The 26,002-nt window shown below is 36.5% G+C and overlaps 1 protein-coding gene across 1 annotated transcript in view; it reads left to right on the plus strand.

Annotated features, from left to right (window-relative positions):
* DLG5 (discs large MAGUK scaffold protein 5) overlaps positions 1-26,002 on the plus strand; it is a 143,099-nt gene that overhangs the window by 14,852 nt on the left and 102,245 nt on the right. Inside the window, exon 2 of the mRNA XM_053692123.1 lies at positions 14,994-15,062. Within this exon, the coding sequence (XP_053548098.1) occupies positions 14,994-15,062 (69 nt within the window). The remainder of the gene's footprint in view (positions 1-14,993; positions 15,063-26,002) is intronic.

A 26,002-nucleotide genomic window follows, 5' to 3' on the forward strand; every position in this document is an offset into this window, starting at 1 on the left:
GTTATATAGATCAAAAAACAAATCAGTTGGCCATCTTCAATTGATTTTATTTGATAATTTATTAAAAAGTAGTAAACTATTTTAACATTTTTCTGGAGCTAAATCATTTTCATCCTTTTTTTTTTTTTTTTTTTTTTTTTTTAAATATTTTTATTGATCTTAGCCACTTAACAAGGGAATAAAAAAACAAAAAACAATCAAGCTATTAAGAAAACAAAATATAAAATAACATGCAATCAACATATTCATCGTCTCAATGGGAAAAAAAAAGGGTCTCACATGACCAACATAAATCAATAGTACATCAGCAATAAACGACATTTACATATTCCTGGAAGAATAGTACTATTACTATGTCTAGAAGGGACTAGATAAAAGTGGCTACTTTTTCCACACTATTTACATAAATAAAAAAAAAAAAAAAAAAAAAGGCAAACCGAACCCCCCCCTCTCTTCCCAGAACCATGGAGGGTCAACCACGCTTTTGATTATCATCACACAACCGGGATTATTCTATCATATTTCTATTTCTAATCCAAGTATCTGGGAAAAACCCTATGTATGACCAATTCTGCAAAGCTTACTGAGGCTACAAAAGGTCTCAAGATCTGTCTCTGGAGACCAGTTGGGTATGTCTTAATGACCGGCGCCCAGCCTTCCAGAAATTCTCTAATTTTTCTTTCAGAAACAAACTGTATATGAAAGGACTCAAAAATAATCTGAGCTTGTATATCTCTTAAGACTTGAGTCAAACTGGGAGAGCTCTTCACCATCCACTTTTTAAAGATATTATATCTAACTGTAAGTATAATTGTATTAAGAATACTTATTCTATCCCTTTTTCTTGTTTCGTCAAAAAGCAGTACTATATCCTCAAACGCTAGTGCAATAGATGATACAAATACTCGGTTATACCAAAATTGGACATTCAGCCATAATTGAGATACCATAGGACAGGTCCATAGCATGTGGCGGAGATCAGCCCGAATGTACGCACAGTGTTCGCATCGAAAACTTTTATCAGGATAGAACTTGGCCAAACAGGCCGGAGATAGATAGGAGTTATTTAATAGTTTTAGATGAGATTCTTTCCAACTTACCGGCACCGTAAGTTTGGCGACTCTCACAAGACTATTGCTAACCTTCTCGAAGTCTATAGAAATAATGAGGACGCCAAGAATTGATTAGTTTATCCTCCTCCAGCATACCTTGTTTCCTCAACATAATGTCGTAGATCAAAGAGATAGAAGAATCGCCAAGAATGAATTTTCTGATACAGATCTTAATCTCTGCCCAGTCAGACCTCCCATCTGTATACCATTTCTGGGCATTAACAAAATGCCGAACCTGAAAATAAGCGAACCGCTGCAACCTAGAAAGAGAGAACTGCTCCCTAATGGTTTCCCATGGGAGCATCTGTAAATCGTCATTAACTAATTGGTGTACATATTCTAGTCCCTTAACCTGCCAGTTATAAAAACATTTCTGATCTAAACCAGGAGAGAATAATGGATTCCCTCTAATGGGTAAGTATTCAGAAAAGGAAGCATCAATTTTAATCAGTTTACAAAGCCTATCCCAAGCTATAATTATATTCCTAAATGTGACAAGTGAAGATACCTCCGGTGGGAGGGACTGAGGAGCACAATGAATGAGGGCTTTCAGCGACCATGGTTTAACCATATATGATTCAATATCAAGGGTAGTAAAAAAACTCGGATCGAGAGAGCCAATCAAAAATGTTTTATGTTTTATAGTTATAGAGTCTTATACTCGGCAGGGCTAAACCCGCACTAGTATATTTTTGCGCAAGCCTGTTAAGAGAGAGACGTGGGTTTTTTTTAGATTTCCAGATAAATTGTGAAAAACAGGCTGCCAACTTCCTCAGATCCTTATTGATAATTAAAAGGGGTAAATTTTGAAGATAGTAAAGAATTTTTGGAAAGATTATTGTTTTAATCAGATTGACTGATGCCGAGAGAGATAGCGGAAATGCTGCCCATATCTTAAGGTCTTCCTGGATTTTCTGAAATAATCCTTCAAAGTTGGCCTGATACCACAGTTTCGGGTTTCTATTAATCTCCAACCCGAGATACCGAACAGCATCCACTTTATGAAAGATAGTAAGAGGTTGATTTCTAGTCGAAGTCCCTAGCCACATCAATTTGCTCTTCTCCATATTGATTTTATACCCTGCGAATGTACTAAATTGATTTATCACATACGGAATTGTATCAGTCGCTTTATTAAGAAAAAGAAGGATATCATCAGCATATAGTAATATTTTCAGCTTTTGACCACCCAACGGTATCCCGGGGAGAATTTGTCGGAGCTTAATAGCCAGAGGTTCCAATACAATATTAAAGAGAAGAGGTGTAAGCGGGCAGCCCTGTATTGTTCCTCTTTGTAAAAGAATCCCAGAGGAAGTCTTACCATTGATTAATAAATACGAAACAGGTTTTTGATATACTTTTTGCACAAAATTGGAGAAATTACCAATGAAGCCGAATTTGGACAGAGATGAGAACAGGTGTTTCCAGGAGATGCAGTCAAAAGCTTTGACTGCATCTAAAGTAAGAACCGCTATGTTGTCCAAATCAGCTCTCTCCTTAAGCTGTTTTGAGTTCCAGATAAAATCAACTAAAGTTGTTAATTTCCTAATATTCTTGGAGGAGGACCAGGCTGGCATAAAGCCCACCTGGTCCGGATGAATAAGTTTTTCCAGACATAGAACCAGTCTGTGAGATATAATAGACATGAGAATTTTATAGTCCGCATTGAGAACTGAGATAGGCCTGTATGAGGCCGGATCCTCTGGATTTTTTCCTTTTTTAAGGATCAAAGAGATATTAGCAGCTGAGAATAGTGAAGAGGGAATATTATCCGATATAAAATAGCTGTTAAACAGTTTTTCTAATATTGGAATGAGCGGTTCAGATAAAGTTTTATAAAATTCGGATGGTAGTCGATCAGGTCCTGCTGCTTTATTTAATTTAACCCGTGATATCGCACCACTGATTTCTTCAACCGTGATAGGGGCATTCAACTTTTCCAGATCTTCTAATTGCATTTTGGGGACCAGAATCGAGGACCAAAAGTTTGATTCATTATCTCGATTAAAATCCCCTTCCGAATATAATTGTCTATAAAAATCAAGAAAGATACCTGCGATTTCTTCCGTGTCAGAAGTGCATCTGCCCATATGCTGTATCACAGGAATAAGATTCTTATTTTTCCTGGCTTTAACTAATCTCGCCAGACTCTTAGCTGAACTACCATGAATACTCTTGAACCGCAAATTGATTTTCACCTCTTCTTCCTGATGTTTTTGTAATAAAACAGCATCTCTCTCTTTCTTAGCATTCACATAAGTATTCCAATTAGTCCTAGAGCGTAAACAAAGATAGTTCCTAAAAGCATTTCTTACTTGATTAGTTAACTGAACCTCTCTAGCGCAGATTTTCTTGTTCCTTGCATACAAAAATCCCTTTATTTCACCCCTTAAGACTGCTTTGCCTGCTTCCCAAAAGGTTTCAATTTTATGAAGGTATGCTGCATTATACCTAGAGTACTCGTTCCATTTTTCCTTTAACCAAGACTTAAATCTAGGCTCATTAGAGAGAAACCTAGGATAAAAAAATCTGGAACTCTTATCATCCATTCTATTTTGCACGGACAAACATACCGAAATTATCGCATGGTCGGAGATCATGATGTCTCCTATTTCAGCCTCCAATTTGCCACTTGACAGTGAAACGGCAACCAGAAAGAGATCTATCCGAGAAAAAGTTCTGTGCGCTTTAGATTCACAGGTGAAACTTGTGTACATCCGGGTTTAATCCCCGCCACACATCATGGACCTGTAATTTCTGACAGAATCTCAAAAAATATTTTGAACTTCTTATTCTCCGATAAATTTTTAGTTGACAACCTGTCCAATTCCGGATATAATGTCATATTAAAATCCCCTCCAATTATTAGATTCTCTTTAACATATGGGAACAACTTAATCTTGATTTTTTTTTTTTTTTTTAAAAACTGTATGAACCTAGGGTTTCCCTGTATTGGTAGGTATTTGGTCACTTTATGATCCATGTTCCAGAATCGACATAATTTGTGCCATGCCCTCAGCGGGTCTCTAAACAATATGTTCTGAGAGATGTGATGGGGCAGAGAAGGCAAGGTAGAGTGTGGGAGGTAGGCTAAATTCAGCGGTGATGCACAGTCCGTCTCCACAGCATGGCTAAAGTAATCAGATCCAGTCAGCCAGCCAAAAACTAGCTTAGTTAGCGTTGCCCAATTGTACCACTGAATGTTTGGGAACCGAAGGCCCCCCGCCTCCAATGGCATGGATAGTCCTATGCTTTTTTTGATTCCACACAAAAGAGGCAAAAGTAGAAGAGATAGCCTGTATGTCTCTGTTGTGAAGCAGAAGAGGGAGCATTTGCAAGGGGTACAAGATTTTTGGTAAAATTACCATTTTCAATAAGTGGATTCTCCCATGGAGGGAGAGGGGAAGACCCCTCCAACCTCGGATGGTGTCCTGTGCACCGACTATGACTTTTGGGATATTGAGGTGATAAATACGTTTGGGGTCCACATGTAAGTGAATCCCTAGGTACTTAAAGGACCCATCCGTGATTTTTAGGCTCGTGTTCTGCAGTGATGCACCCTTCTGATTTTGAAGCCAAGTGACCTCAGATTTGTCCTCGTTTATTTTGTATCCAGTAAAGGTACCAAACTTTGACATTATCTCCAGTATTGGAGGAACATTAAGATCAGGATTGCTAATGTATAGTAAGAGGTCATCAGCGAATAGCGAGATATGCAAACATTGTGTATGGAGTCTGAGTCCGGCGCAATGTTGACAGATATAGCATGCCAGTGGCTCAATGGCAAGGTCGAATAGGAGTGGGGACATTGGGCAACCTTGTCTTGTGCCCCTTTCTAGCCTAAAGGAAGGGGAAAGACCACCATTAATAATGATGGATGCCGAGGGTGCATCATATAGTCTGCGTATAACATCTAAGAAGTGGCCTGTGATAACAAAATTCGTAAGAGTAGTATATAGATGATCCCACTCCACCCTATCGAATGCCTTTTCGGCGTCGACAGAGAGGAAGCAGGCATCTAGTAGTGGGACATCAGTCTTGTTATTTTGGGCTTGGTGGTAGTGCGCAATAACTGCCAGTGCCTTGCGTAGGTTAATAACTGAGGAACGGTGTCTGACAAAGCCCGTCTGGTCTGGATGGACCAACAGGGGCATAACTTCTGCCAACCGATTTGCGAGAATTTTAGTCATCAACTTATAGTCTCCATTTAAGAGAGAAATCGGCCTATAAGACGATGGTAAAGTCGAATCTCTATCTGGTTTGGGGATGACGCATATATTGGCATCAGTAAATCTAGAGTCTGGTACAGACTTCCCCGCTAAATACTCAGAAAACAGCCTCGCCAAAGTAGGCGCTATTTCGGGACATAGGATTTTGTAATACTCTGCGGGGAGACCATCAGGCCCCGCCGCTTTCCCTAGTTTGATGCTTTTTATGGTATTCACGATTTCTTGTGCTTGGATGGGGGCATTGAGCGTAGCCAACTGTTCCTGTGTTATGGTGGGAATAGTGACATCGCGCCAGAATGCTTGCTTGTTATGTTCTAGTATATCCTGCTTAGTATATAATTTAGTGTAATATGACACAAACTCTTTCATTAACTTAATCTTGATTTTATCCCAAAACTCTCCATTGAATTTATTGGGACCATATATATTACACAAAGTAAATTTAGTTTTATTTATGTAGATATGGAGAATAATAAATCTAGCTTCTGGATTTATCTCGGCCTGAATAATATTATAATCAAGAAATTTATTTATCAAGATTACTACTCCGCATTTCCTACCTTTAGCTGAGGAGGTTATCACCTCCCCTACCCATTTAATCTTAAGCTTGTTAGCTTCCTGTTTATCCAAGTGAGTTTCTTGGAGGAAGGAGATGTCTGACTTTTTCCTTGCTAAGAGTTTAATAATAAGTTTGCGTTTGGAAGGTGAAGAAATCCCCCCCACATTCCATGAAGTTATCCTAAGTTCCATTAGTTAATGCAGTTTTCTTATCTCAAGACCTGAAAAAGTCGAGGAAAGGGGGGGGGGGAGGGAGGGGAAAAAAGAAAAGTATAAAAAAAAATAACTGAACAGACGGACAGCATCCTTATCTTACATAGCATAAAAAAACAATCTTCACTTTTGACATTTAGCCCATCAATTTTAACATCGACCCTATACAGAATCAGTAAATACATCTGAGTTATAACTAACTCTTGTATTCTTAAAAATACTTTTATCATGTTAGCGCTAACACATATCCGTTTTATTTATCTCTAAGAAATTCTTTAACTTCCTCAACCTCAGAGAAGGTCAGACGAGATCCTCCATACTCAACTATTATTTTAGCGGGATAAATCATTCGCGCCTGAATACCTTTATTAATAATCTGAGTACAGAGGGGAGCCATCGTCCGCCTTCTCTGCAAGGTTTTCACTGAAAAGTCCTGAAACAACAGGACTTTGTTATTACCAAACATTAGAGGATCCTTCAATTTTTTGTATAATTTCATTACTTCTATTTTATCTTGAAAATTCAATACCTTACATATACACATCCTGCATCTACCCTGTGCTAACTCTGGAGATTTTTTTTGACCAATTCTATGTGCTCTCTCAATCGTAATGGGAAGCATTGATTGTGGGACTCCCAGTCTCTGCGGCAATACCATGGAAGTAAAATGCAACAGGTCTTCAAAGTCCGGAGATTCCGGGAGACCCACAATTCTAATATTGTTTCTTCTCGCCCTGTCCTCCAGGTCGTCCAACCGTCCCTGCAAATTATTAATTTTCGAATCCTGACGAGAGATAATATTACCTTGGGTGCTGACCTGGTCCTCTAAATCAGAAATCCTACTCTCAGCTTCCTGCATTCGATTAGAAAATTGTCTTACCTCCGCTGAAAGAGAGGTAATTTCAGCAGAGATTGAACCCAATTATTTTTTAATCATGTCAAATTGTGGTGAAAATAGATCAGACAGTTGAGTTATCAAGGCGTGAGCCTCAACAGTATTGGACAATGGCTCTGTTGCATCCTCAATATTAGTCTCCGGAACTTTAACTCTTTTATCTTTAACTTTGCTCGGCATTCTGGGGGAGGAAGATTTCCCTTGTGATAGGTATTTATTCATAAAGAAGTGAATGGAAAATCAGGGTGAACCAACCGTGCACAATAAACAGAGAAAAAAAAAAAAAAAAAATAGTGAATAAGAAAACAATTTTATTCAGAGTGCATCCACTGACAAAGGAGTGAAATATGAAAAAAACGAATGTGAGGTACTCACGTGTATACCTTAAAACTAAGTGAATTAGGCCGTAATAACGGAAGAATCGCAGTAGTCAATTTATAAGTATATTTTTGGTAGTAGACTCCCTAGAGGGGCACACGCGTTTTCTCTTATAGCACAACAGAAAAACCCTTAGAGAGAAAGTGAGAAAAGAGAAAAAAAGAAAAAATTGAATTAAAGAGAAAAGATTCCTCCACAGAACGCTACGCCACCAATTGTCCGGGGTTAACCCAGCTACCTGCACTGGCTTATTTAACTCCTGAGTGGATTATTTGACTAAGGAAACACACTTGAACCTCAGCAATCCCATAGGGATAGTGATTCCCCAGTAAGATTAACTCCTGACCTAAAATGTATATACCTCACTTCAACCGAGGTTTTGATATAACAATCTCTGCTAACAAACTATTATTTGAGCATCAATTCAGCACATTTCTTAGTTTTAATAACACTATTAAATTCTGGATATGCCTGTCTGACTTACAATTGTAACCACAATGTAATAATTGTTTTCCTGCTATGAGATAAATGTATTGCCTTATAGTTGGTAACAGACTTTCAACCACCAAACATAAGTAGCTGGCTCATTACTATCCAGGCAGGAAGGAATATAATTTGAAGTGTCAAAATCAAGCAAACTAAGTATCTCTGCAGCAGCAGAAATATACAGCAGAGAGAAACAATTTTTCATCAATTTCAATAACAACTATAGCAAGCATAATAAATTTCAAAATATGTAATATGTATTAGCTATGTGTGTATATATATATATATATATATATATATATATATATATATATATATATATATATATATATATATATATATATATACTTTATTTATTTTTTTCCCCTTTTGGGTAAGGGCATCCCAACTTGGAAAGGCACAGAAGATCAGTATGGCAGTTCACTGTTGTATTATTGTGTTATCTTTCTTTCCCCACACTAATCTCACGCCTCGTTACCACTGAGGCTGGAGTGTACACAAAAATTGCCTCAGCAAGTCCTACAAAGACTACCAGCACACCAACAATGATTATCACAAAAAGTTAACATACTGCAGACCGTCTTGCAGAAATAGGATCTCACTGTAGGATTGGCTCCAGGGTTAGTATGTTAAAAAAAAACACTTTTATTGAATTTTCAGATGCGACACCAATTAATGTGTCAGCGCTATATCCCGGGTCGGCACCAGTTATCGGCCATAGAGCATGAAATTAAGATACATGACTACCTTAATCAGGATAGCGTCCTCCCTGCTTCCGATTGACAGCCTTGTGCCTGTTCCACTTGCCTTTGATAGAGATACCGGAATTCTTCCAGGTAAGTATGGGCTTTACCTTTCTCTACCGCTCACCAGGGAGCATCTGAGGGTGAATGATCAGGCCCAGCACCGGCTTTCCACTACGAGCTTTCCCCAAATATTCAGGCCAACAAATCAGCAGGCGTAACCAGTCGGGCACAGGCTACTACGATCGGGCTAATCTTGATACAGCAGGATCAATTTGCTTCAGCTGCTCACCACAAGATACTCAAGAGCGGAGCAGAGCCACCGGCACCAACACCGGGTCATCGGATCACAGCTGCTGATGAAATACACTCCAATCCAGCCAGTTCCGTTCTCAGCACGACTCACCCGGGAGCATCTGAATGTGAACGAAAGACTCCGGCACCAGATCTCTGATGTGGGCAGCTTCTTCAGGACACCCAGATATACTTAAGCCGCAGAAGTAATCGTCCAATTACTGGCTAATTCAGCCGAGTCAGTGTTCCGTGTGGTAGAAAATAGCCTCTGTTGCTCACCAGGTAGCGTCTACGGGCTGAGTGTCCGGGACCACCACCAGATCTCTAGGACAGTAAAATCCTCCTGCCAGATTACTGTTGTAAAAGAACACTTGTAGGAGAGTAAAAAAAACGCAACTGCCAAGCAGAAGTGGCCAGTCGGCTTGTTCTGACTTCCACCTCTCGTGCTGGTCGACCCAGCTGAGCGCCACACTCGAACGCCTGGGGAAACTTCCAGGACAAGTGGCGGAGAGCGGGGAGATGATGAAGACGGCGTCCTCTCACAACACCGGCATGCAGCTTGACTGCGTGACTCCTCCCCCAACGGAATGCCTATGCATGATAATACACCAAATCATTTTCATCCTAAGCAAGACCAGGCAGACCTAAAATGACCACACCATCAAACTTATAGAGAACAGAACAACATCTGCACCTACAATTTAATTAGGAGAGAGTAGCGGTCTCTAAACCAATTCTTAGAAAAAAAAGGTCTAAATGTTTAGCATGGGCCAAACAACACACAGATTTCACAGTGGGAGACTGGAAAAATGTGCTGTTTTGCTGATGAACCAAAATGTGATAGTATGTGTGCAATAGCAGAGGTCATGTGAGGAGACGGCAGTACCATGTGTGAAAAACCTACAATTAAATATGGTGCAGTAAACATTAAGTTGTTGGGATGCTTATTTTATACTGGAGTTGCACCAGATCAAATACACTCTACCAAAGAGAAGTGCCACTAATCTGCAGAGGACACCATCCCTTCTGCCTTAAAGGGATATTAAACCCAATTTTTTTCTTTAATGATTCAGATAGAGCATGTAATTTTTAAGCAACTTTCTAATTTGCTCCTATTATCAGTTTTTCTTCGTTCTCTTGCTATCTTTATTTAAAAAGCAGGAATGTAAAGCGTAGGAGCTGGCCCGTTTTTGTTTCAGAACCTGAGTTATGCTTGCTTATTGGTGGCTAAATGTAGCCACCAATACGCAAGTGCTATCCAGGGTTAACTCTGCTACACACCTTTCTTTAACCCTTAATGACCATGACATACCCTGTACATTGCTGGTTGTTAAGGGTTTGTCAGCTCATAATAGCGCGGGTCTAGCCACTAGCCGCAAAACCTCGGTATTATGACCTTCCTCCCTCCTGCTGGCCTTGAGACAGCACTATTAAAAAATCAAGCCCCATAGAAAGACCAGTGACATACAGGGTATATCTCTGGTCGTTAAGTGGCTGGTTAGCTGATAACAACTGCAAAACAATTTATACTAACATAATGACTGTGGTTAGCCTTGCTGCCTGCAGACTCAAAACTAGATTGGCTTCTTCAAATAAGACAAGTAATGAGGGAATTTTGGGTAGTGAAATACAATTGCAGCAAACAAGATGTTTGTTTTAAAAAATGTTTAGGTTTGGCGTTCATCTATAGCAAGACAATTAAATGTCCTGTAAATACATTGTGTTTAAAGGGGCATGAAACCAATGAAACCCTAGTTTTCATGATTTAGATAAAAGCATACAATAAAAAAAGTTTCCTTCTATTAGCAAATGTCGAAGGAGCAGAAATGCACTACTGGGAGCTAGCTGAACAGCAAAGGATACCAAGAAAAAAAATACATTTGAAAATAGAGGTGAATTTAAAAGATCTTAAAATAGCATGCTCTATCTGAATCACGCAAGTTTAATTTTGATTTTCTTATCCCTTTAATATCTATTTAAAAGGATATGAAAGCCAGAATTATTCTTTCTTGAATTATTTAGCGCATACAATTTTTTAAAACGGCTTTCCCATTTCTTCTATTATAAAATTTGCTTCTTTCTCTTGGTATCTTTTGCTAAAGAGGCAGCAATGCACTACTGTGAGCCAGCGGAACACATCGGATGAGCCAATAACAAGAGGCATATATGGTAACCACCAATCGGGAGCTAACTCTCAGTAATGCAGTACTGCTTCTGAGCCTACCTAGGTATTCTTTTCATCAAAGTACATCAAGAAAATTAAGTTAGAAGTAAAGTTTTTTTTTTTTTAATATTCTATCATAATCATGAAATAAAATTTTTGGGTTTCATGTCCTCTTTATGAGTGACTGTTTCTTTCTTTTTAAAATAAACTAATTTCCTTTCTTTTTTTTCTTTACTTGTACGTACGTGCATATGTTTGTATACACCTTATCTTAAAGGGATAGTCTAGTCAAAATTAAACTTTCAGGATTCAGATAGAGCATGCAATTTCAGGCAACTTTCTAATTTGCTCCTATTATCAATTTCTCTTTGTTCTCTTGGTTTCTTTATTTTAAAAAAGCAAGAATGTAAGCTTAGGAGCTGACCCATTTTTGGTTCAGCACCTGGGTAGTGCTTGCTGATTGGTGGCTACATTTAGCCACCAATCAGCAAGCACTACCCAGGTGCTAAACCAAAAATGGGCCGGCTCCTAAGTTTACATTCAAATAATGATACCAAGAGACAAGAAAAAATGATAATAGGAGCAAATTAGAAAGTTGCTTAAAATTGCATGCTCTATCTGAATCATAAATGGTTAATTTTGACTAATCTATTCCTTTTAATACTCAAAATTTGTCCCTAATTTATTCCCTCCTTAATGTTTGCCCCCCCATTTTGTCCCACCCTCTGTAAAACTCTGAGGAGTCCCTGTAATATTACTCCTCTGGCGTCACATACTATAATACAGCACACCCGGGCTGACTGGTTTCACCAGCGATTAACAAACAGCTTTTGTTTTGTTTTGTCCAAGGTGCTCTGTCATTGTACTGACACATGTAACTCTTTCACTGCTACACTTGGTGATTCTGGGATGCAAAGTGTTACAGTTCAGAAATGGCTGTAATGATTAAAACCTCTGCAAAAAGCATAATTAGCGATTAAATAGTGTCCTTCATTAAAGGAATAGGAAAGACAAAATTAAACTTGCATGCTTTAGATAGAGCATGTACGCTTTTAGCTTGCAAGTATACTCTTTGGTTATGAAGAAGTTAATATCTGCAAGGGCTTTAACTGTAAAGTGAGAAAGTGTTAAAGTCACTTGTCCTCTACTGCAGCAAAGTAAAATTTAATACTGTTAAAAAACAAAACAACTAATAAATAAATGTGTGTGTGTGTGTGTAAATATGTAAATTATTATTATTATTATTATTATTATTTATAAAGCGCCAACAGATTCTGCATCGCTGTGTGTGTGTGTGTGTGTGTGTGTATAATATTATATATATATATATATATATATATATATATATATATATATATATATATATATATATATATATATATATATATATATTTCAGTTTAGCAGGTGTAGAGCACTCTCACTTCATAGGTCAACTTGCCAGGGTACATGCAGAAAAAAACATCAATAAACAATGGCTTGCACTTGCTGGTCTTTTAAAAAATGTGCTTTTATTGTAACGTTTCGGGAACCATATCCCCTTCCTCAGACAGTGAACCACAGTGAAATGAACATATTTATACAACCCACAACCGATAGAAACAAACCCCACCCCCTAATTAGACAAAAAAAAACGCCAAATAGTAGTCAAAATAACACAAATATACACATAAATTAAACACCCACATTTCCTCACACCAATATGGAGGGCAAAAACGTGAACATGTATCATAACATCAGACACCTTATAGAGAATAAAAGAATTACATGTGAAAATGAAAACTTAGCCAGAGATCAAAAGTGCTGCCTTGAACTAAAATAAATAATCGCATATTGGCATTGAAATAAATACGGAATCAGAATTACACAGGTACACAAGCTATACAATCGTGTCCATTATGTCAGTGCAATGTTTGTTATTACAAAAAGGCTCAAACTTAAACTATGTGTACTTTAACATGCGAGGAGACAGAGTAACGCCAGACTGCCCTCATGCTGGCAGTGTGTGGCTGACCAGAAACGCGTGTAACGTCATCACGTGTAGTCAGCTGGGTAAACAAAACCGCTAACAGCTGATCCGATTGCTCACACGCTGTCAAACCGAGCACAACAGGGCTAAGCATGGTGTTGGAGGCAAGGCATACAAACGGCTTAGTAAAAACAATTAGATAATATAGAACTCAATATTATGGAGACCTAATTGTGGAGAAATTATGTCACAAGACACAATGATCGAACTGGCTTAGATGATATTAACACAGCCATAGAGGCAACATATCGGCCTATAATAAGGAAATGGAACATACCGGGGTAGGCAATACCATAGGGGTGTGAGAATTACACAACAGCACATGGGGGATGGCCATAAAAATATAACTCTGGAGCCCATGTATTAAATAATATGCAATTATGGAAAAATTCATGTGACCAACACAGAGTACATTAGAAAAAATATTTAGGAACAAATTCATAAAAAATCATAAAGAATTAATTAGAAAAAAACTGTATGATAACAGAAATACAAAAATTGATACCCAAATATGTATAGCAAAAGTTATATCCAGAAAAAGGTTACATTACATGGCCCATGGACTCTCATATAGATGGATAGTATGGCTGTACTACGCTCATATGATATACCATCAAAAGTACTCAATGGCTATAGTTGGTGGCTACTGGGATGATACTTCATATAAGTCTGGAACAAATCATGGTCTCTCACAAAATTGTGGGCTCTCAAAAAAATTGGAGGCTCTCAAAAAATTGGATCAAATGAATCGATGGACACACTCATTAAAGGAAGCAATGCCAATCTAGCATTGAATTTAGTCCATGTGACTGTATTCAAACTGTGTGTCCATCTAGCTTCAATCTGAAGGAGGATCTTATTCCTATCGCCACCGCGTCTCAAGGGGGGCACATGATCAATCAGGACAAACCGGAGGTCCGTTGAATTATGGCCAGCTTCCATAAAGTGTATTGCAAACGGTTGTTCGCTCTTGTTGTTCTTGATGGCAGCCCTAATCGCATATAAGACCATTTCAGGTAAAACAAATAATGTAAATTGTTGGCTTTATTTTCCTTAAAGGGATAGGTCAAAATTGAAATGTGCATGAATTCATTTAAAATAGAAACATTTTTGCAATATGCATCCATTAGCAAAACGTCTTCTATTAGAAGTTATTACTGTTTCAGCGACACACACGTGTGACTGGAGTATCAGTATTGCTATATAATGTCTGCTCAGAGGGCCGGCACTGCTGTTACTGCTGACTCTCTGAGATGGTGTGGTGTTTGAATGCTAGTGCACAGAGCACTTACAGCATATGCGCATATGCTGCTGAAAATCAGCAACAATGTTTACAAGAAGCATTTTTGCTAATGGAAGTTTATTGCAAAAATCTTCTATTTAATTAAATACACCAATGTAACATTGTGTTCTATGAACAACCTTGAGTTCACTGTCAGTAATTGCAATGCAAGGCAGTGACTCCAGTTACATTCAGCTATAAAACAGGGGGGCCAGGGGTTTGCTGAGGTTTAATATGCTGTTTATTTCATGAATCTGTTTTTAAAGGTAAATCACCCTACACTGTGCCTGAAAAAAACATTGTTTGGAGATGAAGGTTACTTTGTGTTTCTGGGTGTTACAAAAAATGTTAACTAACTTGTTTGTTTTTTTCTCTTTTATTGTGACTAGGAAATCATGTTTCTTTACTTCTCTAACCGGGCATCCCTGATTAATTATATGGGACCTGTCAAAATAGTCAACAGGTTTCCGGCCAAAATTTATGGTTCCCTGAGGGCTGTAGATGATAATGAGTAGAATACTGCAAACGCCAGTACTGGCCGTCATAAATAAATAGACTGATTATTCCTTCTGTGTATTATTGATCCCTAATGACCTGTATTCCCCTCGGCAGGCTCCACCTACAGCGTTCTGACCACCATGCCTTCAGATTCAGAAAGCAGTAGTTCCCTCAGCAGCGTAGGTAAGTAATTTACACCTGTTAATTACTGGATCACTTTGAGGGAATCTATTTAACACCCTAGTATTCTTTTTCATTAGTGCATATAACTTTAACATTAGTGTTCAATGTTAGACTGTGTTAAAGGGACATTATACACTAGATTTTTCTGTGCATCAATGTTTTGTAGATGATACATTTATTTAGCCCATAAAGGTTGTTTTGTTTTTTTGTTTGTTTTTTTAATTGTATAGTTTTGATTATTTTTAAATAACATTGCTCTGATTTTCAGACTCCAAAGTTTTCGGGGAATACCAAAGTATACCTACTCCAGCTTGCTTCTGTTTGTGTAAAGGGTCTTTTCATATGCAAAGGAAGAGGGAGGGGGGTCTGTTTTTCCCACTTGCAGTGGGTGTTCCAGTAACCTTTTTAACAGAGCTAAACTGGAAGCTTCTAAGTAAGTTTTTAAACAGTTTTATACTGGATTTTTATATCGTCATCTGTGCATATTATTCTTTATAGTAGTGTCTATTACATGCAGTTATATGAAAATTAGTGTATACTGTCCCTTTAACCACAGATGAAAAGTGAATATTTTTGAACAGTTTGGTTGTACAATTGGCTGTGTTAAACGAAAAGTATTTTCCCCCAGTGGATTCCCTAGCTTTTTAAATGAACCTCATGTTTACCAGTTCAACCAGCTATCAATCTGCTTAAAGGGACACTGAACATTTTATAAGGACAGTGCTGAGGTTATTCTCCACCTCCCCTCTAGTCATAGGTGCTGCCATGTTGAAATCTGGCTTTTACTGCATTCCAGTGCTGATGTGTTTGCACAAAGTATCTAAAGACACAGAAGTACACAGCCTGTGATTGGCTGCTACCTGTGTATGCTGCTGCTTATTGGTTGTCTTGCAATGTCCTGGTTAGATGCTGAAATACTAGCCGCCTCTGAATGGTACATTATCTGTGTTTTCCATTTTCCCTTCCCCTTGTATCATGCGACAGCTATCAGCCAATCACAAAATTAATTTAAAATTATATATTTATATACAGTGAATATTGTACATATTCAGTAGGTGCTGGTGCCTCAGAAAGTGTGCATATACATAGATTTTGCATGTTTTGATAGAATAGAAGTCAACTGAAATGATTTTTAATTTTGCCTTTAGTGTCCTTGTGGTGTTACCAAGGGACACAAATGCAACAATTGAAGGACCACTCAATGCAGTAGAATTGGATAATTAACAAGAGCATAATAAAGATAATGTATACGTTCTTACCAGGGGAAATACAAAACTAAAATTTGATAGAAAACAAATCTATTACTCATTTGAAATTCAAACTAAGTGTTGTTGCATTGTCTTTTCATTATACATTTGTTGATTATGCAATTCTACTGTATTTAACTTTAAAGGGACATAAAACAAGTTGGGATAGAGAAACAATATATTATGTACTTTAATTACTTTACCTGCAAATTTTATACTGCAGTGCCTCACCATTAAAGTGAAGGTAAACTTCGCCTGATTCGATTAGTGGCAATGTAAATAATTAAAAAATTAGAGGGACTTTAATTCATCATTTTTTTTTTTTTTTTTTTTTTATATATATTTACCTAGTTATAAGCGTTTTTGTTAGCAATTTCCAATCGTTTCCAAACAGCCCGTTTTTTTTTTTTTTTTTTTTTCTTTGGTCCGGTCACGTTCTTGAACCAGCCAATAGTGAGTCTGGCCGTTAGGCGGCCGTCATTTGACGTCAGAACATTGTTGGAACTTGTGCGCATGCGTTGGAATTATTTGCTTATACTTCCTACCCGGGCTCGCTCCAGTTTATCGCATGCACAATTGGGAAAGAGACCATCATACATTGACTCCGTCCTCTATCTCACTCACGCAGGCGCAAATAGAAGAGAAGCCGAGGTGTGCGCATGCGCACTTTGTCCGGCAATCGAGAACGCGCATTTGATGTACGTATAGAGCGGGTGGGACCGCTCTGTACGTAAGAGACTGTAAAATCCGGAAATTGATGGAGGGAGGAGCGAAGACCAGCAAAATACGTAAAAATATATAGTTATAAATACAATAAAACATATTGAAATCATTTAAAAAAACATAGCGATCACTCTATATAGTATCTTAGTAATATAGTAAAGGTGAGAAAACAGGGAAACTTTACCTTCACTTTAACCCTTTATTTTTAGTTTCTGAATAATCTATATCTGTTGTTGTTTTAGTACAATGCAAAAGTGCATAGGGATTATCTGCTGGAGAATGCCTAGAAGCTGTGAACTCCGTTGAAATACAATGCCTGTGTCTAAACACTGATAAGGGGGGGTGGAGTTGGCTTCTCCAGGCAGCTTAGCTATGTAATTAATTTTGCTTATTTTTGAAAATTATTTTAAAATACTTGCCAGCAATTTTTAAATATTTTTTTTTCTGCAAACTATTTTTAATTATTTAGCCATTTTAAGATATGCACAGATCTCAACCTGTTTTATGTCCCTTTTAACTCTCTTGATGCAAGTCCATTGTAAGCATTTCAAGGGTCATTGTACTGTAACCTTTTCTTCAATTGTTTAATGTCTTCCTAATAATTAATTTTACCACTGGAGTTCATTAAATTGTTTTACAAATAGTTAATTTACCTTTTTATTTTGTCATTTGAAATAGCTGATTTTCTCTTTTTAACCACCACCTATACTGAACATACACGGCCAAAAGTATGTACACACCAGTCAGTCGCACCTATTTGCAGCTATAACAGCGGCTACTCTTCTAGGAAGGTTTTCCACAAGATTTTGTCTGTGTCTGTGGGAATTTTGTGCCCATTCATCTATAAAGTATTTGTGAGGCCATTGCACCAATGCAGGATGAAAATGGCTGGCTCTCAATCAGCATTACAATTCATTCTAAAGATGATCAATGAGGTTGAGGTCAGGGCTTTGTGTCGGCCATTTAAGTTCCTCCACACCAAACTCCTCAAACAATGTCTACATCAGTGTTTCTCAAGTAACCCCAACAGGCCAGTTTTTCATTATATCTGAACCGGTGCACAGGTGAAGTAATCAGCTGATCAGTAACCATGGTTACTAACCTGCTCTCACCCATCATCTGATTATTTCACCTGTGCACCGGTTCACCTATAATGAAAATATAGCCTGTTGGGGATACTTGAGGACCGCGGTTGAGAAACAATGTTCTACATAGAACTACCTTTTGGCACAGATACAGTTTTGCTCTAGAATGAAGATTAAAAATGCAGAATAATATCTCTTTCAAGAAAGTGGCTGTAGATTTTGCATGTACAATATTGGGCTTTTAAAAATCACACCTAACTATAATTACTCACTGTACAGAAAGGGACATTTTGTCTTGTTTTAAAGCAACTTAATACTTTCAATGCTGGAAATCTCTAAATTTTTGAAAAAGCATGATTTACAGTTTGAACTTTTTTTAAATCCAAAACTGTTAACGGGAAAGTTGTGGCCACTTTTCTTCTTCCCTTTGTTGGACCCCATCCAAAAGAATAGTCCAGCTTCTGAAGCACAAATCCGTTTAACTAATTAAAGCAACCCTAGACATGCATTTTTGCCACAGAAATAGGAGACAAGAGGGGCGCCTCATGTGTATATCAGTATGCCAAATAATCAGATTAAAAAAAGGAAGCCAGATAGGTACACTTATGTACTGGTAGGTGCAGGCTAGTAACTCAGGGTGTACCAGCTAATCCTTTCCAATACGGTGGGGTGATCCAACTCTATCAATGTGGTGCAAAGGTATGGCTGCTCTCCTCCTCACAGAATAATCCAGAGCTGAATATAAAATGGGAGACAAGAGGGGCCCCTCGTGTATATCAGTATTTCAAACAATACAAAAATATAAATGGGTACTCACATTTGGCCAAAGTACACTTATGTACAGGTACAGTAAATGCAGGCTAGTATCTTACGGTGTACTAGCTAACCCTCTCCAGGCGTGAGTTGATCAGAGCAGGAGGATCCTGCCACATTCATTGCTAGTGGATAATCAGTAGAAGTGGGTAAAACTGCTGTAGAAGGTAATGAACCAAAGCTTGTATAAAACAAGTTTAGTTTATTAAAACAAATATTAAAAACATTGACAAGCAATGGTTACAATGCAACGCATTTCTCAGCCCTAGCATGGGCTGTTTCATCAGGCATAATGAACCTTCTAACTGACAATCCATTTAAACTGAACTTTAGACCAATGGTTAGCCAAGACACCCCCCCCAATGGGCGTCTGTAAGTGCCCAAGTTCCCAATTGATTAATTCACAATAGTCATAAAAACATAAATGTAAAATGCTGAGTGCTAACTTAATTGTCTAGACATAATCACTCTAGTAAAAACAGTATACGTTAGTGTTTAACATAAAAATAAAATTGAAAATAAAATCATCATTTATACATTCTAATAATATTTTGTGGTATGACAAAATGCAAAGTATATAAAAATATATAAAATATACATGGGACAATATGTGTCTATATAAACAACCCTACAATCGGTTCACGTATTGAGCATCAAATTTGCAGTTTGTCATTGGTTAAATCCATAGTACATATCATCCTCATACACAATAATCCTCCACATTCTGAAAGATATCTACATGGAGATTTAGAAAACCTTGATAGGTCTACAATCCGAATAAATCGAATAAAACATACTATTAGGATTGAGAATAAGATATCAGGGACTTATGCAAATTATTCCATTGAGATGTTCTCATATTATTAGGGTAAAGTGATTGCAAGTTAAAGGGACACTGAACCCAATTTTTTTTCTTTTGTGATTCAGATAGAGCATGCAATTTTAAGCAACTTTCTAATTTACTCATATTATTATCAAATTTTCTTCATTCTCTTGGTATCTTTATTTGAAATGCAAAAATGTAAGTTTAGATGCCGGCCCATTTTTGGTGAACAACTTGGGTTGTTCTTGCTGATTGGTGGATAAATTCACCCACCAATAAACAAGGGCTGTCCAGAGTCTGAACCAAAAATAGCTTAGATATCTTCATTTTCAAATAAATACAGCAAGAGAACAAAGAAAAATTGATAATTGCATGCTCTATTTGAATGACACAAAAGAAAAAATTTGGGTTCAGTGTCTCTTTAATAACACATGCACCACAGAACGTCTATGAGGATTAAATGATTTATAGCCCATTCTGTTCTATTGAGTGCATGTTGCAAACTGATTGTTTTTAAGATCTACATATTGAGAGAAAGAACAACAAACAATATCCGCCAAGTATACAGGGCGTTTTGGCGATACTGAGCCTATCCTAACTTGTTACTTGAGACACACCCTCTATTGTGCCAATAGTAAAACATAGGACATGTGGGCGGTTATGTCATTGTCAAAGTGTACCGACAATCACCAATAGAAAGCTTCCTTTTCATGGTGATGCACATCTAGGTGAGTGATATTTTACCATGGTTTTCGTATATTATGTTTAACTCTCTACCACAGCATAATTATGTTAACCCAACTGTAGGGGGGCGTGATCTGCTGACGTAGACTTCATTGAGTACTGTTGGGCGTATTCAACTGTCACCGTCCAAATATATCACTTCTAGTCACTGCACCTATGCCAAACTAACAGTGACGAGCTGTATATAGGATAGCATAATCTGCTAACACTAATGTGGCGTTTTCTACACATGAAAAGAGGTACCTCACAATAAAGGGTCAACATATAGTGTATATTTATATAAGGGGGCGTGATGTGTAACCGCACTAGTAACGGAGTATATTAGATCTAATCGTGTGTGTGCATGAGTGATATGATGCCACTCTTGTACTGATACTAATATAATAATCCGTGAGAACTTTAATAGCTAAGAGGTATTAGTGTAGATATCATTAAACCTAGTGCTAATATCATGATAGAAATTCCACATGATAATAAATAGACCTTTCGCAAACTGTACTTGGTCAAATATAATGTGTTCAAAAATAATACAACTATATCTAAAATATGTGTATGAGTTCGATATGTGCGTGTATGTGAATTATATAAAATATATAAGTATTCTGATAAGACACTTACTAATCTATTAATGATAAACTGTGTACTCTAGGGGTACATACACAAATAAATGTACTAAATGAATTCCTATATCACAATAAATGTGTGATGTATGTGCTATAAACGTGTGTTAAGGTTTAGTGATATGTCTATTAAAATATAGTGATAATAATAAACAGTTTTTTTTTCAATATAATGTATAATATACAAAAGAAAAATATATGATACAGTGTAAATAGACTAATAAATAGGCTCTCACTATTCTCACAAAATCTAGTGAGCTATGATCTTTAAGAAAAAGGAGGATTAGAGGGAATAAATTCTAATACGGTGTGTATCTATGAGCATACATATTCACGTAAAAGTGTAACAAAAATACGAACCAAAACAATATGTAACTCTCAAATTAGTCACTATACAATAATGAGACCCAAATTGTTGCTCAATGAATTAGTTAGGTCTCAAAATGCTGCTAAATCTATAACCTTGTTTAATCCAGAGGGGGAAAGAGTGACTGGAATCAATAGATCCAGTATGTCTCTATCTGGCGTAAACGACTATATCTATTACCCCTATACAAGCATGATATGCTCTCTAAAGGGGTTATAACAAAAGTTATGTTTCTTGAGTTGAAGAACACTATGTCTAGAGACTGCGTTTTAAAGAGCCATTTTTTAAATTCCTATTGTGTTCACTCCACCTAGTTTTTATCTTTCTACAAGTCCGTCCTAAATATTGTAATCCACATTCACATGTGAGGACATATATAACCTAATCAGTACCACAGTTTATGTAGGTTTTAATTTCAAAATTAAGCACCTCTTTTAATTGCATTTAAACACTAATGGTTTCTTGATGTTTCTAGTCACTTTTAAAGGCAATGTGTGATGTGTGTATCTAGGTTTAATGATATCAACACTAATACCTCTTTGCTATTAAAGTTCTCATGGATTATTATATTAGTATCAGTACAAGAGTGGCATCATATCACTCATGCACACACACGATTAGATCTAATACACTCCTCTACTAGTGCGGTTACACATCACGCCCCCTTATATAAATATACACTATATGTTGACCCTTTATTTTGAGGTACCTCTTTTCATGTGTAGAAAACACCACATTAGTGTTAGCAGATTATGCTATCCTATATACAGCACGTCACTGTTAGTTTGGCATAGGTGCAGTGACTAGACGAAATATATTTGGACGGTGACAGTTGAATACGCCCAACAGTGCTCAATGAAGTCTACGTCAGCAGATCACGCCCCCCTACAGTTGGGTTAACATAATTATGCTGTGGTAGAGAGTAAAACATAATATACGAAAACCATGGTAAAAGATCACGCCCCTAGATGTGCATCACCATGAAAAGGAAGCTTTCTATTGGTGATTGTCGGTACACTTTGACAATGACAAAACCGCCCACATGCCCTATGTTTTACTATTGGCACAATAGAGGGTGTGTCTCAAGTAACAAGTTAGGATAGGCTCAGTATCGCCAAAATGCCCTGTATAGTTGGCGGATATTGTTGTTCTTTCTCTCAATATGTAGATCATAAAAACTATTGGTTTGTAACATGCACTCAATAGAACACAATGGGCTATAAATAATTTAATCCTCATAGACGTTCTGTGGTGCATGTGTTATCAACTTGCAATCACTTTACCCTAATAATATGTGAACATCTCAATGGAATCATTGGCATAAGTCCCTGATATCTTATTCCCAATCCTAATAGTATGTTTTATTAAACAAATATTGGAACAATCATCTTATATAAACTGATTGTAGACCTATCAAGGTTTTTTTTTTTTTTATTAATTTTTTTTTTATTAAATAGTATTCACAAAAAATTACAATTTCACAAATACATAAAATAATCACAAATACACATGAACATTTAGCTGCAATACATTTACAACACTTTCATGTAACAGCTATTGTACAATATCACGCCACATACTTTATACATGTTCTAAACCATAAATCTAAATAGAATAATATTCTACTTCAATTTAAGTTTGATTCATGTGGTCATTATGGATTGATCCCTAATATCTTATCAATCTCCAACAAAATCGGACTATCTCTTAGCACCATATAATTTTAAATTGACTTAACTGACCGGTACTTACTATCGCTCCCTTAAGAAGATAACAAAACCTCATGTAGCTTTTCCTTCCAGAACCTAATTCGAACAAATATAGCCCTGAAACTTCTAACTACACCACGGTCTCAAAGTGTAAACACCTTACATTTTAAGTGGGGCCAAAATTCTGTTTTTTACCTGAGGTTCTAAACTATCAATGAAGTCCCCCCCACTTTTTATTAAACTCAGTTATTCTTACATCCTTGTCATATAATACATCAAATAATTCTGTATTCAGTTGTTCTATCATACACAAGAGAAATTCCTTCATACTAGGACCTCTATTTACTAGCCACTTTTTCATTATACATTTTCTCCCCAGCAGAATTATCATAGAAAACAGTTTACTATTTTCTTGTCTAACCTGCTCATTAGTTACAAGCAGAATATTCAAAAATTTCAAATTAATCTTATATTTTAAAATCCTAGAGGCCCAAAAGCTGATCTTTGCCCAAAATTGACCAATTTTCGGACATTCCCATATAAGATGTTTTAGGTTAGGATCATATAAATTACATTTAACACAATTTCTTTTACAATTAAACCATCTTGAGGCCATTTTAGGTGTTATATAAAACCTATGTAAAATTTTAATTTGGGACTCCCTGAGATATGAATCACATGTAGTTGTCATAACTGTTTTCATGGTTTTTTCCACTTGGAACACTTCCAAAAGTACAGAGACCTCTCTTTGCCATCCCTCAATCTTCTCTCTTATACTAAATACATTTGAATCTAAAAGTACCTTATATAATCTTGAATAAGAATAAATTCTTTTTTTATAATCCTCCATCATATTATGTAAAGGGTGTAAATCTGATATAATTTCTGGAAATTTACTTATGATATCTTTTGTATAATATGCTATTTGATTATAGGCATAGTAATGTGAATCAGGTAAACCAAATTTACATTGAAGATCTTTAAATGTACATATTGATTTATTCAAATGGACTAACAAATCTCCTATCTTATGTATACCTTTTTTCTCCCATTCCCTAAATATCACAGAGTTCATACCTGGTCTAAAGTTTGGATTTCCATTTATAGGTAGATTTATTGAGCCTCTGATTGGAAAATGCATGATCTTACTAATATTATACCATGCTCTCAAAACATCTTTATACATGATGTTATTTTTAATTAACGGATCAATATCTTTCAGATCAGTATGGAGTACATAAGCCTTGTTTATCCCTCTGGCTGCTATTTTTTCTAAAGAGTTTTCATAGAAGTGTTCAGTGCCCATCATCCAATCCATAGCTAACCTAGTCAACAATGAAAGGTTATATAAATACACATCCGGAACCCCCAATCCCCCTTGTAACATAGGTTGCTTTAGTTTATCCAAGCTAATACGTGGTTTTTTCCCCTTCCAAATAAATCTAATAAAAATCTTATTTAATCTTTCAATATCTTTTCTAAGGATTAAAATTGGTAGCATGTTCAAGGGATATAACAGCTTGGGTAAGATAATCATTTTGATTATATGTACTCTTCCCATCGGTGAAATAGGTAAGGAATTCCACTGTTTAAGCGATTTCTCCATAAATACAAATATTTTCTCAAAATTTAAATTGTACCATTTTTCAATCCCTAAATAAGTTATAAAGTTTAACGCCTCTATAAATGGGAATTCATCTATGGCCTCACTATCTCTTTTGTTCAACCATAATACTTCTGATTTTGTGTTGTTTATTTTAAAGCCCGAAAATTGTCCAAAATCAGATATGACAGCAGAAATCTTTTTTAAATGTATCTCAGGTTTTTGAATAAACAGCAGCATGTCATCTGCATATAGCGAAAGTTGATATCGTTCATCCTCTATTTCTATGCCTGGATATAAACTTCTTAATTTAATTGCCAAAGGTTCCAGTAATAAATTAAATAAAAGAGGAGATAGAGGACACCCTTGACGGGTTCCTCTACCCAAATTAAATCTGGATGATAATTCACAATTGACCGTTACAGATGCATTTGCATTGGAGTAAACATTTTTAATAAAGTTATTAAATAAGCCCTTTATATTATATTCAGCTAAACAAACTGTTAAATATGGCCATTCGACTGTCGAAAGCCTTTTCGGCATCTAGGGCTAACATTAGAGTGTTTGGAATCGATTTGCTACTTCTTTGTTGTTTCAAAAGCCAAAAATGGTTTACTATATGGAGGACTTTACGTATATTTTTACAAGATGACCTAGCCTGTATAAAACCTGATTGATCCTTATGTATTAACTCTGGAAGAAGAACTTTTAATCTATTAGAAAATATTTTAGCTAATATCTTATAATCTTGGTTAAGCAAACATATAGGGCGGTATGAAGTAACAAGGTTTTCTAAATCTCCATGTAGAGATCTTTCAGAATGAGGAGGATTATTGTGTAAGAGTATGGTATGTACTATGGATTTAACCAATGACAAACTGCAAATTTTCTGCTTAATACATGAACCGATTGTAGGGTTGTTTATATAGACACACATATTGTCCCATGTATATTTTATATACTTTTTTTATATACTTTATAGTGTCCTCTTTGCATTTTTTCATACCACAATATATTAGAATGCATAAATGATGATTTATTTTTCAATTTAATTTTATTCAATTTTATTTTTATGTTAAACAATAATGTACACTGTTTTTACTAGAGTGATTATGTCTTGACAATTTAGTTAGCACTCAGCATTTTACATTTATGTTTTTATGACTATTTGGCTGTTGTGAATTAATCAATTAGGAACTTGGGCAC

Source organism: Bombina bombina, chromosome 9, assembly GCF_027579735.1.
Source record: "Bombina bombina isolate aBomBom1 chromosome 9, aBomBom1.pri, whole genome shotgun sequence".
Classification (NCBI taxonomy): Eukaryota; Metazoa; Chordata; class Amphibia; order Anura; family Bombinatoridae; genus Bombina; species Bombina bombina.